Raw genomic sequence first — 16805 nt, 5'->3', positions numbered from 1 at the left:
CAATTGAAACATCAAGTATGAGAAGAAAAAAAATTTAAATTATAATCATAATCCGTTTTTTTTATTTTATTTACATGAGTGCTTTTTTTTTTTTTTAATCAATGAAAATTAAAGAAATAAATGTTTTGTGAGTTAAACATAAGAAATTGTAAAAAAAATAATAATAAATACTACAAAGGATATGTGAAGAGAGTTCGAATTAGTCCAAGAAGATATTTTGAAAACCGCAACATCATAGATGAAAGTTGATAAATAAAAAATTAGTTTCTTCTTTAAAAGAAATCATATTTCTCCTCGAATGAGGTGGGGTGAGAACAAATCATTGATACAATCCAGAGCACCACAGGGATAGGCATATCTAAGCTTTTTGAAAGTCACTTGTAAAGGAAAAGGATGGGATTTCAAATTGAAAACTTTTTGAAGTCTATCAGGAGTCTGATGCAGTTTTTATTTTTAGTCCAAGGGGGTGAAAAATATTGAAGCTCAGCTCTCTAGTAGTATTCATTGCTTTCAGAACATAGACATAACATGTAGCATAAGCAAATGGAAAGTCGATGATCAATAAGTGAAGTTTCACTGCCCGTAGGTATCATTTACATAAACGAAAAGTTTGATGATTGAAGCATTTATTTTTTGTTGAAGATACTGGATGAATTGCCATGAGTTGAAGAATAATTTGACTGATAAATTTCCAACTGTCTATTTGAATCAGATATTCCATATTTTTGATGTACCTTCTTCCGATTGATTTAATTTCAAATAAGATATTGCATATGTTTGATGTACTGTACCCCCTTCCCTACTGTTTTATCCTGCCGACTTATAACGTCGTTGCCGAGTGGAAGGAATAAAACAGGTCTTAGGCAGGGAAGGAGGGTACAAAATTGATTTATTAGCTATTAGATTGAGAACGTTTATCAAAGTGTGTTCAAGAAACATTGTGCTCCTCATTGTAAGTTGCGAAAAATCTTGCAAAGTGAATCCGTAAAATGTTTCATTTTAGGGAATAAGGGAAATCTTAGTAGTTGTAATTGGTTTATTAAATAGGTTGCACGATTCCCACGAGGAGCAAAGGAAAAAATGTCTTGTTTTTAATTAATGAATGCTTGAGCCAAAAATAGATTAAGGACAGGAGGAAAATTTAAAAGTGTGAGAAAGTGTTTCGTTTTGAATAATAATTTAAGAAAAGGATTTACAGAAAAGGAATAACGTAAAAAGATTAATTGAAGCTTTTTATGTTACATATATGTACTATCAACTCTTAAATCATATTTACAGAAAGAGTAGTTAGAATTCTAATTGTCCCATGGTGGATGAATCGTAATGACATCGTTCTCATTGGAACACTGAATTCAAGTATAATTGGCTGCAGTCTGCAAAGAAATTGAGGGTGCACTGTATCGATTGTTGTTAAACCATAAAGTGCTCATTTTGCGCACAGGTTATTGTTCTATCAAAATGGTTGAGCAGAGGATCATAATTCTCATTATCCTCTGAGTTGTTTCCCATCACCCATTGTGTAGCTCTAGTGTGACAGAAATAAATTACGACTCGGATCAGAATAAATTAACGATGTAACACTATGTTAATAGAGATTGTATATTTTCATACTGAAACTGAGCGCCTTTGCAAATATACAGAATTAATTTACTTTCTTCAATCACATGGTGTGTACTATTCAATATGTAGTATTTTTCTGCTATTTCTTTAAATATTTGAATTTCTGTCTTTATTGCTGTGAGAGCTTATTTAACTTTTTAAAATACCCCAATTCGTTTATTTTCAGAATTGATTGAACATTTTCATTAGGATATAAAATTTTTTCCCTTGTTTAGCAGTCGAGTTACAAAATTTTAGCTGGTGGCTTTTTTACAACAAAAACCAGTATGTCCCCATATTTGATGTGAAAATAGAAATAGTGTTTTGAGGGAAATTTTTTTAAAGTTTTTTTCAGAGTCACTTAGAAACTTATAATATATCGTTCCAAAAAAATTTATTTAACATAATCAGTGTTACACTCAAAGCTATTTTTATATGTTTATTATTGTAAAGCACTTTAAAAGTAAAGCAAACAATCTACTTTATTTTGTGCAAGTTAGTTTGCAATATATAATTTCAGACTTTGTATTTTAAACAATTCATGCTTCAGTTATAATGTCCTTTGTTGGTTTGCCAACTTAATTCTTGTTTCTCTTGGCTTCTCATGTATTTCTTAATCATAAAATGTCTTTCAGGCTCCAGCCATCTAATAAGTTGCCTTTTCCTTCCCTCTATGCTGTTTGAAGGAAAATCTTGGTCATGAAGTTCAATATTCTTATCAGTTGTAAACCTTATTGGAAATATATATGCAATTGTTATTAAGTTCTTTTTACATTTTAGTATTTCATCTTGTTTAAGGCATGGTAAATTGCTATAAGAGATGGTTTTATGCATTTGATCTTGACTTATCCTTGAAACAATTTTTAAATGGGGCTAAAAAGTATATTTTGAAACAAAAAATTACTCTCATTGTTAAAAATAAAATAATAAATTCTGCTTGCATTATAAATGAATCCTTTTGTATTATAAGTTCTAATTTTATTGGAATTGCTATCCTCGAAATTTTGTATTTGACAATCACGAATTTTTCTATTTTAAGTTTTTTTTCTTGGAAATTTTAAGGAAATTATTTCATTAAATATTACTTTGCTAAAACATATGGGGACAGTTTTGATTTTTTGTATTCACTACATAATAAAAAAAAAATCAAATAGAAATTAAAGAATAAAAATTTTTTTAAACATTTTCCTGCATTTAATTAGTTTTGCTTGTTGTGGAAACATTCCATTCCCATTGCAGTTAAATATCTTTCATCATAAATGATTTTTATTGTATAATTGAATTGAATATTTGAAACTTTTTGGAAAATTAATATTTCTGATCAATATGTGCCAACTGAGGTGATCTCAAATAAACATTTTCAGAAATCACTATACCTGTTTTCTTATTATTTGATTAAATGTTCATTTATTGATTTTCGTCCTGGTTTCTAATATGAAAACCAAATCTGCTTCACACTATATTTAACTTGCAATTTTAAGCTAAATAAACTTGATATAAGAATATAATTTTTGTTGATAATTTATTTTAACTTATATATCTGAATAAGCCAAATATTTTTGTATATCAATAATTTTAGTTTTGTGTACTCGGCTTCAAATGAAGAGCGATATTTTTATGATCTTTACGGAGGTACTATATTTTGTACTGGTTAAATTGATGGAGAAAAAAATTATGTAGAAATTTTTCTGAAAGAATAAGCCAGATTATGTAAATTATGCTAAAAATGTGAGGAAGAGACCTCACTTTCAGGAAAGCATTCATGATTTGATTTTAGTTGTTTAGTAAGGAGCAACAGATCAAAAATTTACAAATCTGAATCCAAACTAAACTGTACAATTAATATAATGCATTTGTTGATTTAAAAAACTTTGTTTAACTTGTATTTTAAATAAAATGAGCTTTTAAACTAACTGGTTAAATGAAAAAATTACTTACTTTTTTATTTAAATTGGTTCAAAAAAATTAATAAAATATACTTTGAACTTATTATTCTAGAATTAAGTTTCCTTAATGTAAAAAAAAAAAGCTCTCTTAATTACCTACACGAGAAAAGCCTTTTGCATCAATCTAATATTTTAAAAAGTGCCATTTTGTATTTTCATTATGGAATTATGAAAAGCTTTTGTAAAATATTCAATTTTATGGGTCTTTTTTTATTTCTTTTTTAACCTCCTTATTTTTTTTTTTTTTTTTTTTTTTTTGCAATCTAGTGCTAAACTATTATTTTTTTGCTGGTGGGAGAACTGGATTAGTTTTAAACAATTACATTTGTGTCTATCAGAATATAAATCTTTCAGATATCCTGATTGATAACCTGATTTAATTAAGCATGAAAAAAAAGTTTTTACTGTTTATTAACTTATTGAAATTTATTCAGATGTTTCATTTTGAATTTTTATGTTGAGTCCAAAATCATGTTTGGTGCTTCAGAAAAACTGTTTTTAGTTAGATTTCTTCTGCATAAGTAAATATTTTATTATAATTATATTTTAAAGCATAAAGAAATCTACTTTATATATATTTTTCTGTTTTCGTATATTTTTGTAAAGAAAATTTAATTTAATAAACTTTTTGTCTGTTTAATTCTCCTTTGTGTATAGTTATTTCAATTACAATATTGTTTTTACTAAAAGTTTTTTTTTATAATAACTTGTGCCATTCTTTATAATCTGCTAAATTTAGTTTATTAATCTGTTAAATAATTGTTGAAATTATATTGCTTAAAAAACTACTTAAATACTAATTTTTAAATTTTTTTTATTTATATAATTTTTTTTTGTTTTTATTATTTTTTTCTTAAATTTTGAGCATCAAAATTTCCTGGAAATCAGATGTAATACAGTTTATTATAGTTTTTTTCTGTATATAATAAAAAAATTTCCAGATTTCAATACAAGAATCATAAAAGATAACTTGTATGGTTGTTAAAGTACTCATTTATAAATTTTAGCATCAGTTTACTTTTAAATGTTTGAGAGAGATATAAATATTTAGAAAATTCTTACTCTCCCTGCAAAGCTGACTTTTACCTAAGTTACTGCAGTCCATTAACATCCTTTACTAATGCTTTTACCAGATAACGCTTTTTCTTGCTAAATCTGGCTAATTTTTTTAAAATAAAGAACAATTTATATTGAATATTTTTATTCTTAATCTAACATCTTCAATAAATAATACTTAAATATTAATCATTGTTCATTTCTTACATTTATTGCAGATCATAAAAAAAGCTGCACTTTTTATAGGTTTTTAGGAGTGAAGTTATTTTTAAAAACCTCTGCTAATCCATTATCAAAAGGATAATCAGTATAGGTATGTAGTTCTTAATAGAGAACTAAAAGAGACAAAAAATAGCTCATGCTAATGTTTTAAATTGCAAAAAATTGATTAATTTTACTTGATCGTATATAAACTTAGACCACGCCAATACATAGAATACATAAACCAATAATAATGAAAATCGTTCTTCTTTTATCGTCTGCTGTAAGATATTTGTGGTAGAAGAAAAATAAGTTGAAAGTACCGTAAAAATAATTATTGATTATTTATAAAGAATTAAAAAAAAAATAGAAATGTTTTGGTAAATAGAAAAAGTCAAAATCTATAGAAAGTTACACTAAAAATTTCCTAAGTAAAGCATGCCTATTATTAAGCCGAGCTGGTTTCTCTTTTTATTTTATTTTGAAATATTTTCATCGTCTAAGTTTTAAAGAGATTCATTTTCTTTCTGATTAGATTACTATTATTCTAATCGATGGAATCTGTATTTGTTTGTTGCCTCTTTTTCTAGAAAAATTATGAACAATGTAATTCCTAGTTATTCTATTTAGGTGGAATATTTCATATTGAAATAATAATTAAAGGTTAGGTTTGTCGCCAGTTATTGTATAAAGTGAAAGACAATTAAAAATTAGAACTTTCAGAATTTTTAGTAATTTTGCCAAATATTGAAAGCTTGACCATGAGAGAGCTGGAACAAAGTGGGGTTTCATGTGAATTTTTGAATCATTTACTATCTTAGTAGTGTGGAAAATAACTTAAATCAAATTTAGAAAATAAAGAATAATACTTAAAACATAAGCTTAGCTGCCACAAAATGAAATTTTTCTAAAAATACATAGAGAATTGGCAACCCTGTTTTACTACTATTCAATAAAATCTTTTTCCCCGCGATCCTACCTGTTGGTATGATAAATTGTCAGTTTTTATCAAGTAAAATAGATAGTGATCCTGTAAGTAAAAAGTGATCACATTGAAAAGAGCTATGCCCATCCAGTTTGAAGAAACTTAGGGATTCTTTTTCAATAGAATGATGCCAACCAATAATGTGTTGTTATGCCACTTCATAAGAACGTCATGCATATATAAAGATGGTCATCCTAATTTATTCTTTCTTTATTTTTCATTTTGAAGAGTTAAGACTTTAACTAGGTCTGAAGAGAAAATCTTTTTAACAGTAATTTGTTTCAAAATAAGATAAGTTGATCCAATCCAAAATTAACCAAGCATACACAAAAGAAAAAATTGAAACTAAGTTATGCAACAGACTAAGCCCCCTTTTTTTCCACGCTCACAGATTCTGGCGACTATTTGCACACAAAAGACCCGTTTTTATCCTTGACTCAGTGAACTAAATTTTTTCTCCTTCCTCATTCAATTTGTTCTTAAAATTTTAAAGAAATCCTATGCAGACCTGCCAACTCTCCTGCTTTTAGCAGGAGTCTCCTGCTTTTGCCTCAAATCTTCGCCCTCAGGCCTTCAGGGTGTTTTCTCCTGCTTTTTTCTATTTAGTGCAAGATAGAGGAAAAAAACAACAATTTGTGCAATTTCCTTCCCAACTTGTGCTTCAGATCATGCTGGGCATTTATTTAGAAAAATTTTGCCCCATCCCATAGCAACATCACTAAAAATTACGGTGAGTGTGAACCAAAACATCAGCAATAACCAATGAAATGGCAAAATCGGAGATATCTTGGACATCATTAGGCAAAATGTTTTTTCACTTTCTATAGATGCCAGTTTTTTTTTTTTTTTTAAATAATGCTAAATCAGCAACATCTGCAGTTTTAAAACAGTAGCAGTTAAAAAAAAATTAAGATATACATTTATAAAGTATTGTATTCATTATTGACATATTTTGTTAGTTTTGAACTTCTTCCTAAATTTGAAAAAATCGAAAGATATGTTTTAATATAATTCTATAGAACCTTATATTTTATAGTAAGAACACGTATCTTTATTAGTCAGTATCAGAATCTTATTGTGGTCTATTTTATGTAATGTAAATAATATATTTTGAAATAAACTTCTTGTAGGAAGTGTGAATCAGGTTTAATTTTCAATATTGCGCTATGTCGTGATACAGAAAGAGTCTCCTGCTTTTTTATTTTCTAAGGTTGGCAGGTCTGCATGTATATTATTGTTTTATCCACAACTTTAAAAACTTCTTTAGAATTACCTTGATAATGAGAAATTTACTTGACATAATAAACACAAAATACTAAGTTAGAACATTAAAATGCCTCTCAATCACCAACAATGCAACCTTTCTTTTTTTACCTTATGAGTAATTTTCCTATTATATCCAAGCAGTGAGTGGGAGTCTTACTACATTCAAAAGATTTCGTCGGTTATTTCCAGAACTTCAGAGCAGATGGTATGTACATAATACTAATAATTTTAATATACACACGTATGATCTTGCGCATATTCCTCGGAGTTGGAGGATATGAAACAGAGAAAAATTGGTTAATAGGTGGGACAGCTCCTTCTTTTATACAGACCTTGCAATGATATTTCATATTGGAAATATTCTGTGACAATTGTTTCAACTTGTTCCCCGGATTTCGAGTTAAAATTGTCCTTAAGCCCAGAATATCTAGTCTGAAAGTTTGCTTAGTAAAATACTTTCGCAGAAAATCCTCCTGTTGCCATTCAACAAGAAACTTGCCCAGACCATCCGCTTTATTAAAGGTCTCCGATATTAGCAGGCAGATAGTAGATCTCTGGTTCTCTCTCCAAGTGAAAATATGAACCACTTGAATGAAGGTCATTTATTCGCCCTGAAATATCCAAGAAGCAGGGCTCGAAAAAACTCAGATATTTTACCCGTCCTCCTTTGAAACTAACCCGTCGCTTCTAAATAAATAAAAATATTATTTTTTCTTATTTATTACAAACATTTATATAAATTACACAATGAATTAGTAGCTACTAGGATTACATTATGCAGTAATAAAAGAAATGCTGGGTTATTAATAGTAAAACCTAGTATTTCTTTAATGAAATAATTTAAATAACAAAGGTCAAGTTATCTGGAATGTCAGTTTATCCGAGGGTACTGCGTTTTTTAAATGAATCAAATATGACGTTTGCCAGTTCCACAATCAAGCCTATGATTCACAGAAGTTTCTGCACAGAAATCTGAAAGGGGTTCTCCATTTAGGTGGATGTTCATAATTGCGTTTAACGCTTACGTAATGTGTTTTTTTCTAAGTGCATTGCTGAAAAGTCCCTTTCAACTGCTGCAGTACTCCCAGACGGAAAAAACATCAATCCACCATGCGCAGTATGCTGCTGTACGGGATTTCTAGATTAGAGGGTCATTTTAGAAGTGAGGCGCTAGACTCTTGTAAGATAACAAAAATTGAAAGTGTATCACGAACATAAACGGGAAAATGGCCGTCCGCGCGGATGTCTGATTCGAGAAATTCGTTGTCCGTGGGAAATTTTTGACCGCCAAGGACAGGCGGTTTTTCGAGCCCTGCCATGAAGTATGTCATTTCAGCTCAGGTTTACTGGTCAGTAGTCTGGGTAGGTTTGTTACCCAGTGACAGAGCCGTTTTTAAGGATGGGCCCTGGCCCAGGGCCCCGAGTTCTGAAGGGGACCCCCGAAAAGTCTAAAATTTCATTGCATTAATTTTTTTTTTTAAATTCTAACTCATTTTTTATTTATAACATAAGAGGGCCCCCAGATCCCACTTTTTTTCTTCTTTTTTTAAAGTTTTACTCGGAGCTGGGGCCCTCTGAAGCTCATAATATAAATATATTTTTTCTATCTTACATTATCGGAAGCTTTTCAAAATCTGATCGAAGTGTTTACAAATATAAAATAATTGTTACTCTCCACTTTTCTAACCAAAAGAGCAATAAAACGCTCTTTCCACTGATGAAAATATCCCCACTTACGTAGCTACCACCCACAGAGTTGTCAAATAGCCTCCTCACTTTACACTGTGAGAAAATGTTTTTAACTTCTTTATATTGCCTTGGGCTCTTTTTTCCTAACTTCGGAAATATCAGATATCCACAGAAACAAACTTTTGTCTGATTTCTGGTCATAAATTTCTAGGAAGAAAAATTTTCTAGGGCTGTAAGTAGGGGGAGGATCTTCTTAGGGTATTTCTTTGGGTCACTCTGTCTAGAGATTTCCATTGTGTGCTTGAATTGGGCCTCGTTCAATTCTAATTTTTCTTTCTTACAAAATTTAGATATTTTTTTCTAATTTATTATAAAAGCTTTCTTTTTCCTTTAATAATCCTAAATGTTTCAACTACTCTAATTGTTTTATTTACTTAATTATTGTAGTTGATTTTATTTTGTTATTTTCCAATTTAATCGTACACGAATCCGTGAACTAGGAATTTCTGTATCAAATTTTCGTAGGATATTAAGAAATTTTTCACCTTTGGAGGTAAGCAAATGTTTTCATTTAATCAATTTTGGTTGTGGTTAGGGAAAACATGAAAGGTTTGCGCAGTTTTTTATATATACATTGTGATTTTTTTGTTTATTTATTTAAATGGTGAGCCACTATTCAATTCCCTTTTTGACTAGCCGGTCTTTAAAAACTCTTGATTTGGTCTGTTCTGGATGAAATTGAGATAACAAATGTAATTTTATTTTAATTTTACTTACTGCTAATAGACAGAAACAATGTATGATTTTATTTAATAGAGCATTGAAATCAAATGATCATCAGCTAAACAAATGTTTAAACATGAGAAAAAAAATTTTTAAACCTCCTGTATGACCAAATTTTACATGTTTCCCCTAAATATGAAATATGTTTTATTTGTAATATTATATTTCGTACACAAAATTAATTTATTTAGTTAGCTTATGATTTTATTGTTTATTGATCATATTTGTTTCTATTTTTAACTCCATGATTTTTGTTGTTGTTATATGTTTGACGTTAATAAGGCTTCTCAATTTTTTAATTAATAAGGCTTTTAAATTTCCAAATCAAAGTCGAAACAATTTCTTAATATTGTAAATCGAAACTATATAGGAAATTTTGACAGCTTTGTTTTTATTTTAAACGTGTGCATTTAATTTAATAAAATAAAAAAAAAAATATAAATAAATGACTGACTAAAATATAAAACTTCGTTGTTATATCATCTTTTAAACAATTTGAGTATTAATAAATTATTTAAAAATAAGCAAATTTTTAGCTTGAAAGGTAAAAAATCTTTTTATTCTTTTAAAAGGTAATTATGCTCCATCATTCGATCATGAGACTATTTAATATCTGTTCCTAAGGATCAGAATTTTTTTATTTTACTTTAATATTGTAAAAATAATATATTTAATACTTTCATGTGATATGCTGCAGTTTTAAATACCTAAAAGATGACTGAAATTGTCAATTCAAAAAACAATTAATACTTTTGAGCATGAATTTAAATAACTCCATAAGTTTTGTTTTGCTATCTCATTTTATATTATCGCAGTATGTATTTAGAGCAGACAGTTGCTTGTGGGTGTGGATGATATAAGTAAAAGAAGCATACCAAAAAAAAATAATAATTTCAGTTAATGCTATCAATATTATATTTTTAAACTTCTCGCAAAAAAATAATAGTCGCAAACGAATTAATATTAAGTAAGAACGAAACAAAATGATATCAAAATATGCTGAATCACTAGTGAGACAGGTGGGATGAAAGACGTCGAAACCAATTTGATTGAAAAGTAAAACTAGAAGGTGTTTCTAAAATCCGGAAATCAATCAGGCTTCAGTTTCTTTCTTTTTTTTTTTTTTTTTTTGTCACAAAATTTATCAGGGGCAATTCGTTAGATTTCAATATGGGTTATATTTTTTCTTTGATTAAATATTTAACATTAACAAATATTTGTCTTTTAAAACCTTTCATTCTATAATAAAAATAATTATTCTATAATTGTTATTCTAAAACTAATTGCTAATTGTTATAAAACTTTAGTGTGTTCCATTGATATATTAAATGTCTTCTATCGGCGGAACTCCGATATTACGATTAAAGTTTATTAAACATTATAACCTAAAAACAGACTATTTTTAAAATATTTAATTAGAGGAATGTAGATTTTTCATCGTTTTATCATTATCAATCTTAAATAAGGTTTTAGGTTTTATATCTCACAGTTAAATTTGCAGTTCTTGTGCTATATCTAGTCTAGTTTTGAATCTATTTTTGGTGTATGCTGAAAATAAATAAGATAAGCCGAATTTTGGTTTACTTCTAAATGAACTGAAGGTACCTGTTAGAAATGGTAATTTGGAAAGCATTTTTCTTTGAAAAAGAAATTTAGTTATTTTAATTTGAAAAGTGCAGTATGAAATACTAATGTAATATTTTATAAATGCTTACTCTTTTCTTAATTTGTTCAACATTCAACTTATTGTTTTTAGAAATATATTTTCATTTAAAAAATTCCATATCTATTTAATTGGTATTTTACTTCATAAAAGATAATAAAGAAAATTGAAAGATTGTACAAGATATGATTTATAGGTTGGATCTACATATAATCAGACATTATAAAAAGTACTAACTAGAAGTTATAAAAGTATTCTTTCCCGGCTATAAAAAGTACTAATTCGCGAAACCTTTTTAACTCTCCCCGGAACCGTGAAACTGCTTCTCTAAGGTATCATGATAAAATTACTTAAATATTTATCGATCAGGATGGTAAAAAAACTTTATTTTTATTATGTTAATTTTATGAGCAGTCGTAACCAAATCGCTATGAAAAAAAACTACCCTGTTTTTTTGTGCTCCCATAAATACCGTAAATTTTACTATATTCTAATAGTTTTGACCATACTTTAATTTCTCAGTGCGGTCAGTACATCATTTCATAAAAGGTACTTTCACACTTCATAAAAGATACTGTATTGCCGCATGCAAACAGATGTGTTTTTCTCAAAATTTAGAGGGCCTTTTATTTCAACACTTCAAATGTTGAAAAAAAAATAATTTTTTTTCTCGAAAAATTGAGGAAGTAGAAAACACGTGTCTAAAAGTTTTGCATTAAAAACATATCTCGAAATTTTCAACGAAATCAAGAATGTCAAGTATCCAAATGACTTAATTTAGAAAATTGAAAAAAAAAAAAAATTCCCGCAAGGCAAGTGTGTATATTTGGGTCTGATGATTATGAAATCTAACACAAAACTGTGAGATCGTGGGTTGTATTCTATCTGATGATAGTCTTTAAGTACTATTTATTAATACTGAAAAATGTTTTTCTTATTTTTTTTAGTAGGCATGTTAAAAGTTAATAATTTAACAATTATTTAAAAAACTGGAAGGCTCCGCTCCCTGTTCACTTTGCTCACTAACCCTCGTGGTTGCTTCTGCATTCATTGCAGAATAAGAAGAAAAAAGGTTTATTTCCATTTTTTTTCCTACAAAAATTACGATTGATTTACATTTTGAAGATGACTAAATTTAGGCAAATCAATAAAATTGGTACCAATCAATAAAATTCGAAAAGGTGGAAATGAATTCCACACCCGGCTTTTATCGACCACAGTGCTGACGTGAAATATCCTCAGTGGTAGGCGGATCATGGGTTAGAGTCCCTTTACCGTCAGACTAACCGTGGGAGGTACTCGTGTTCTTCCTCTCTATGTGACGCAAATGCGGGTTAGTTTCATCAAAACGTCCTCCACGAAGGCAATAATTTCTTCCAATGCTTGATCCTGGAGTTCTCTTGTATGCTAGATTGGGTTCAAAATTACAAGGCTATGGAGTTGAACCTTAGTTGTCGTAAACTCGAAATTGGGTGGGCTGTTCAATGACTGTTATTAAATAAACTAATAATTTGGCCGCGGTAGGGCTATGGACTCCTGTTTGTGAGAATGGGAGTTCGAATTCAGCCGATCGAATAATATCCAGGTATAAAATGGTGACTGGTGCATGTTAAATCTGTCGGGGTCATAAACTCCTCCAAGTTCTCATAATTCAATACCTCTGGGTACTGATTCAGGAGTTCCCTTGTCTTCTGGATTGGTTTCAAAATTTCAAGGCTACGTAGTTAAACATTGGCTCAAAATTGAGTCAGTTTTTCAACGGCAATTATTCAAAAAAAAACTAATAATCAAATTGTTTTTTCTTGTATTCTTTCTAACTCCTTGCATATTTCATAACACCTTCATAATTTGATGTTTCTAAGTCTTACAGATTTTTAGCTGCAAAGCAAAATGTAACGTAAAAAAAATGGCAGAAAATCATTTAAAATTGCAAATAACATATACATATATTCAAAATGTATATATAAAAAATATTCAAGCATTTTAAGCATAATTTGGCCCAGGAGAATAAGTTACGACAATTAGGCATGAATGACATGTTTAAAATAGTGAGAAACAATAATCTCGAAGATAAATTTTCAAACATTGACATTTCACTTCGAATTTTTTTGTCACTCATGATAACTAATTGTAGTAGAGAACGTTCATTCTCCAGACTAAAATTAATAAAAAATGAGTTAAGAAATAGTATGACTCAAGACAGATTGAGTCATTTATCAATTATGAGCATTGGATACGATGTCTTTCAGGAAATTGATTTTGATGATGTGATAGAAGATTCGACTCTCAAAAAGCGCGAAAAATATAGTTACCTTAAATTTTCGTATATAAGCTTTTATAATTAATTTATATGTTTTTTACTCTTAAAAAAAATATTTTTTAAAAATTATTCAAAATTAAATTTTTTTTTCTCTAAATTTACTCATAAAGGGCCCCCAGATAATGACAGGGCCCAGGTCCCCAATATACATAAAAACGGCTCTGCCCAGTTGCTTCACTCCATGTCTTCGAGAGAGGTACATTCACTAGTTACAGGTATAGAGAATGTGTCTTGGAGCTTTATGTTTGCTTTTCAAGGGTGACATTGGACTCTCATTCCATTTCAATCGATGACAAAACATAGAACACATTTAGTCGACGATTTTCTTGTTCGTGAAATTATTCGCCGGGTTTGCAGAAATCAACTTGTTTGACACGCTCTAGGGAGTGCAATTGAAACACCCCCTCTTAAAACAGTTAGAAAAATAACATTGTTGTACTAATGGGGAAAAAATGTCGACGGAAACATCTTTACTGTCATATTTATAGGGTGTGCTATAACGACCATCCTTACTGTATACTTTGAGAATGCTTATGATAATAAAGAAAATGAAACTGTGTTCATTTGGATTGCAAATTAATATTTTAGAGAAGAAAAAATGAAAATCACATTATTCAGATTCGAAAACGCAAGAAAAGGGCTATTTAATTTGAATCTCAAAGGAATTGGTTTCAGGTTATTTTAAATTGTGTTTTGTACTGTACTGTTTTGCTCTAATTAACCTTAATCATGATTAGTCAAAATTTGTGAATGCTCTTTGCCTCCTATACATTAATTTGTAATTCCTAATGTGCAATTTTTATTTCATTTTTATCAAGATTTCAAAATAATAATGAGGCGTATCAATATTGCAGACTCTGTCTAGATAGAAAAGGAATGCAAAAAAATGTATACGTATATATATTTTTACCTCAAGGGCTATTCACATTAATATTAAATCCTTCATGGTCGTATTCTCTGCCACCACAACAAAGAATCTTAAAATATCGAACAATACTGTCTGTTCGCTTAAGTTCATAGACTGTGGATGATTCAAAATAACATTTTACAAATTCTGTTCAAAGTGGCTTTTTTTTTTCTGCTTAAAAATATTTCTATTTTCATCCTAACGAAAATTGATTTAACTCACTTGGACTATTCTTTGTATAAATTTAATACGACTACAAAGAATGGAGAAAAAAGACGGGATTGAATACATCAAATTTAGCCAGAAATAAAAGCTTTTCTTATAATTCGTCGCCGCATCTTTTCGATTTCTTACAGTTATAAAACGTATTACGATGTTTTCAACACTCCCTTTCTCTTTAATAATTCATCACTTTTTTATTTTTTACTTAACTGACATGTTATATAACGACCCTTTCGTGTGAATGTTTTTTTTTTAGAAATTCCATTTTTGTATGTATATTTTAAAATTTAAAGATAACTTATTTATTAAGTTACCGAAAGCGTTTTCAGCATCAATATCATATATGTTGCCCAAGCGTTTAAAAATCAAACTTAAAAGCTCAAAAAAACTAGAACTGCTTCTTAAAAAGGTACAGTTTCTTGATATTTTATTCGCAAAAGTAACTAAAAGTGTCGATAGAAATGCTCTATTTGAAATCCTTTTCCTGAGAGAATGTCTAGAATTTTATTTTATCCATTTTGTTAGTTTTCTAGAAATACTTGTAAGGTAATAAAGGTTGAAAATCTGAAAGAAAGTCTTCCTCCTCCTTCCCCTTACTTTTTTCGATTTTCTTGACAACTCGTCTTCGCGTCCGTTATCAAAGGAGAGGGTCTTTTAACCACTTGCTGGAATAGAATTGAGAAGAAACAAATATGCAGCTGCTCTATCTGAAAGAACGATAGAACAATTCAATATATTTCTGTTTTCGTTGATTTTCTTTCAATTTAGTAGTCATTTCACTGATTGTCAAATTCAGCAATCTGTATTAGGTTCAATCGTGATAAGTCCTCAAAAATAATGTTATTTAGTTTTGACCCATTTTTTTCCTCAAATAAATTGAGGTTTTATTGAATGATGACTATTTGAAAAAATAGTTGAATACAAGAAATTTTCGTGTGGTGAAAACACAGAATGACTGAAAAAATCACGAAACGAACAAGCTGTAACAATGAATAAAGTGGTTCATTTGGATACATTTTGAGCTTATGCTGCTCTAACGTTTTTCCATGTTTGACTTAAACTTTGCTATTTGTATGTTATTATTAACGTTGATTTTACATGTAGTAACCCAACCTAGGAAACCAACAATACATAATTCGCAAGAACGTACGATAAAACTAATTTTTTGATTAATTAGAGCTGCAAGCTAACAAACCACTCATATTATAATAAGATATCTATCAAATCCTATGGAAAATAACTTTCTTTGAGGTGTAATGCGAGATCTTGTAGTCGGAGAGAGTTTTAAAGTAGACAACTAGGTTTGGTCGTGTCTTCCAACGTATATACACCAAATTTGGTTTGGGTTGATTTAGAATCGCGGGTTTGTGTAAGGTACATACCTATAAACATTTTGCTTCGCCTATATAGATTTGAGACTTCATTCGAAAATTTTAAAGATAAATTTAGTGTGAGTGCATTCTTCTGAATGATGGTAAATCTTTTTTTTTTTTTAATAAAACGGTTATTTACTATCATACCTTAAATTCGTTTTAATTTCATGGAGAAATAAGAAAAAAAACTGACGTAAAATTAACTCAACTAATTCTAAGAAACGTACAAAATATAATTATTACTTAAATAAATATTTATCGGCATGTGGAACAAGCTTAGTTGTCACAAAATAAGTACTTCATTAATAAATAAGAATTTCTAAAATAGAGATTTGCCATTTAATAATTCTTTATTAATATTTAAAACATTATGGATAAAAAATACTTTTTAATATGAGGAATTTATTTTGCAGATAAATTAAGTTAATTTCTCAGCTATCTCAAATGCCTCAAATACATTAATAATGCAATCAAAAGTGTTCTTTGCCATTGAGTTTTATCAAATACAAAAAAATTTCAAGAATTTTCAGGAACACGCCTTTCAATTTTGGATATTCCATTTGAGATATAAAACGAGCATTAATAGAAATGTTCAACCCAGAAATGTTGTATTATTTTATTCCATCTAATTTATGTATAAAGCTATAGCTGATTTCTCAAAATAGGAAACATTTTGTGATAGTTGAGCATTAGGGCAATTTATTAAAAAAAAAGGATACTGGTAAAGATATTTTTTACTGAACCACAAGACTAGTTACCAGAATTAGAATAAGTGTCTTAATGAGCTTAATTTTT

General features: G+C 29.0%; 1 protein-coding gene across 3 annotated transcripts in view; it reads left to right on the top strand.

The window, feature by feature from the left end:
* Window positions 1-16805, top strand: part of LOC107441232 (phytanoyl-CoA dioxygenase domain-containing protein 1) — a 78680-nt gene that overhangs the window by 23520 nt on the left and 38355 nt on the right. For 2 of the 3 annotated variants that reach the window (XM_071180293.2, XM_016054414.5), the window contains exon 11: window positions 2235-2970. The exons of the other annotated variant lie outside the window; for it this stretch is intronic. In XM_071180293.2, coding sequence (XP_071036394.1) covers window positions 2235-2283 — 49 coding nt within the window. In that variant the 3' untranslated portion in view covers window positions 2284-2970. Of the gene's footprint in view, window positions 1-2234; window positions 2971-16805 lie in introns of those variants that run through there. 3 annotated transcript variants of the gene reach the window in all.

Source organism: Parasteatoda tepidariorum, chromosome 1 (assembly GCF_982258835.1).
Source record: "Parasteatoda tepidariorum strain Cologne lab strain chromosome 1, Ptep-v5.0, whole genome shotgun sequence".
Classification (NCBI taxonomy): Eukaryota; Metazoa; Arthropoda; class Arachnida; order Araneae; family Theridiidae; genus Parasteatoda; species Parasteatoda tepidariorum.
This window is presented reverse-complemented; position numbering and strand designations above follow the sequence as displayed.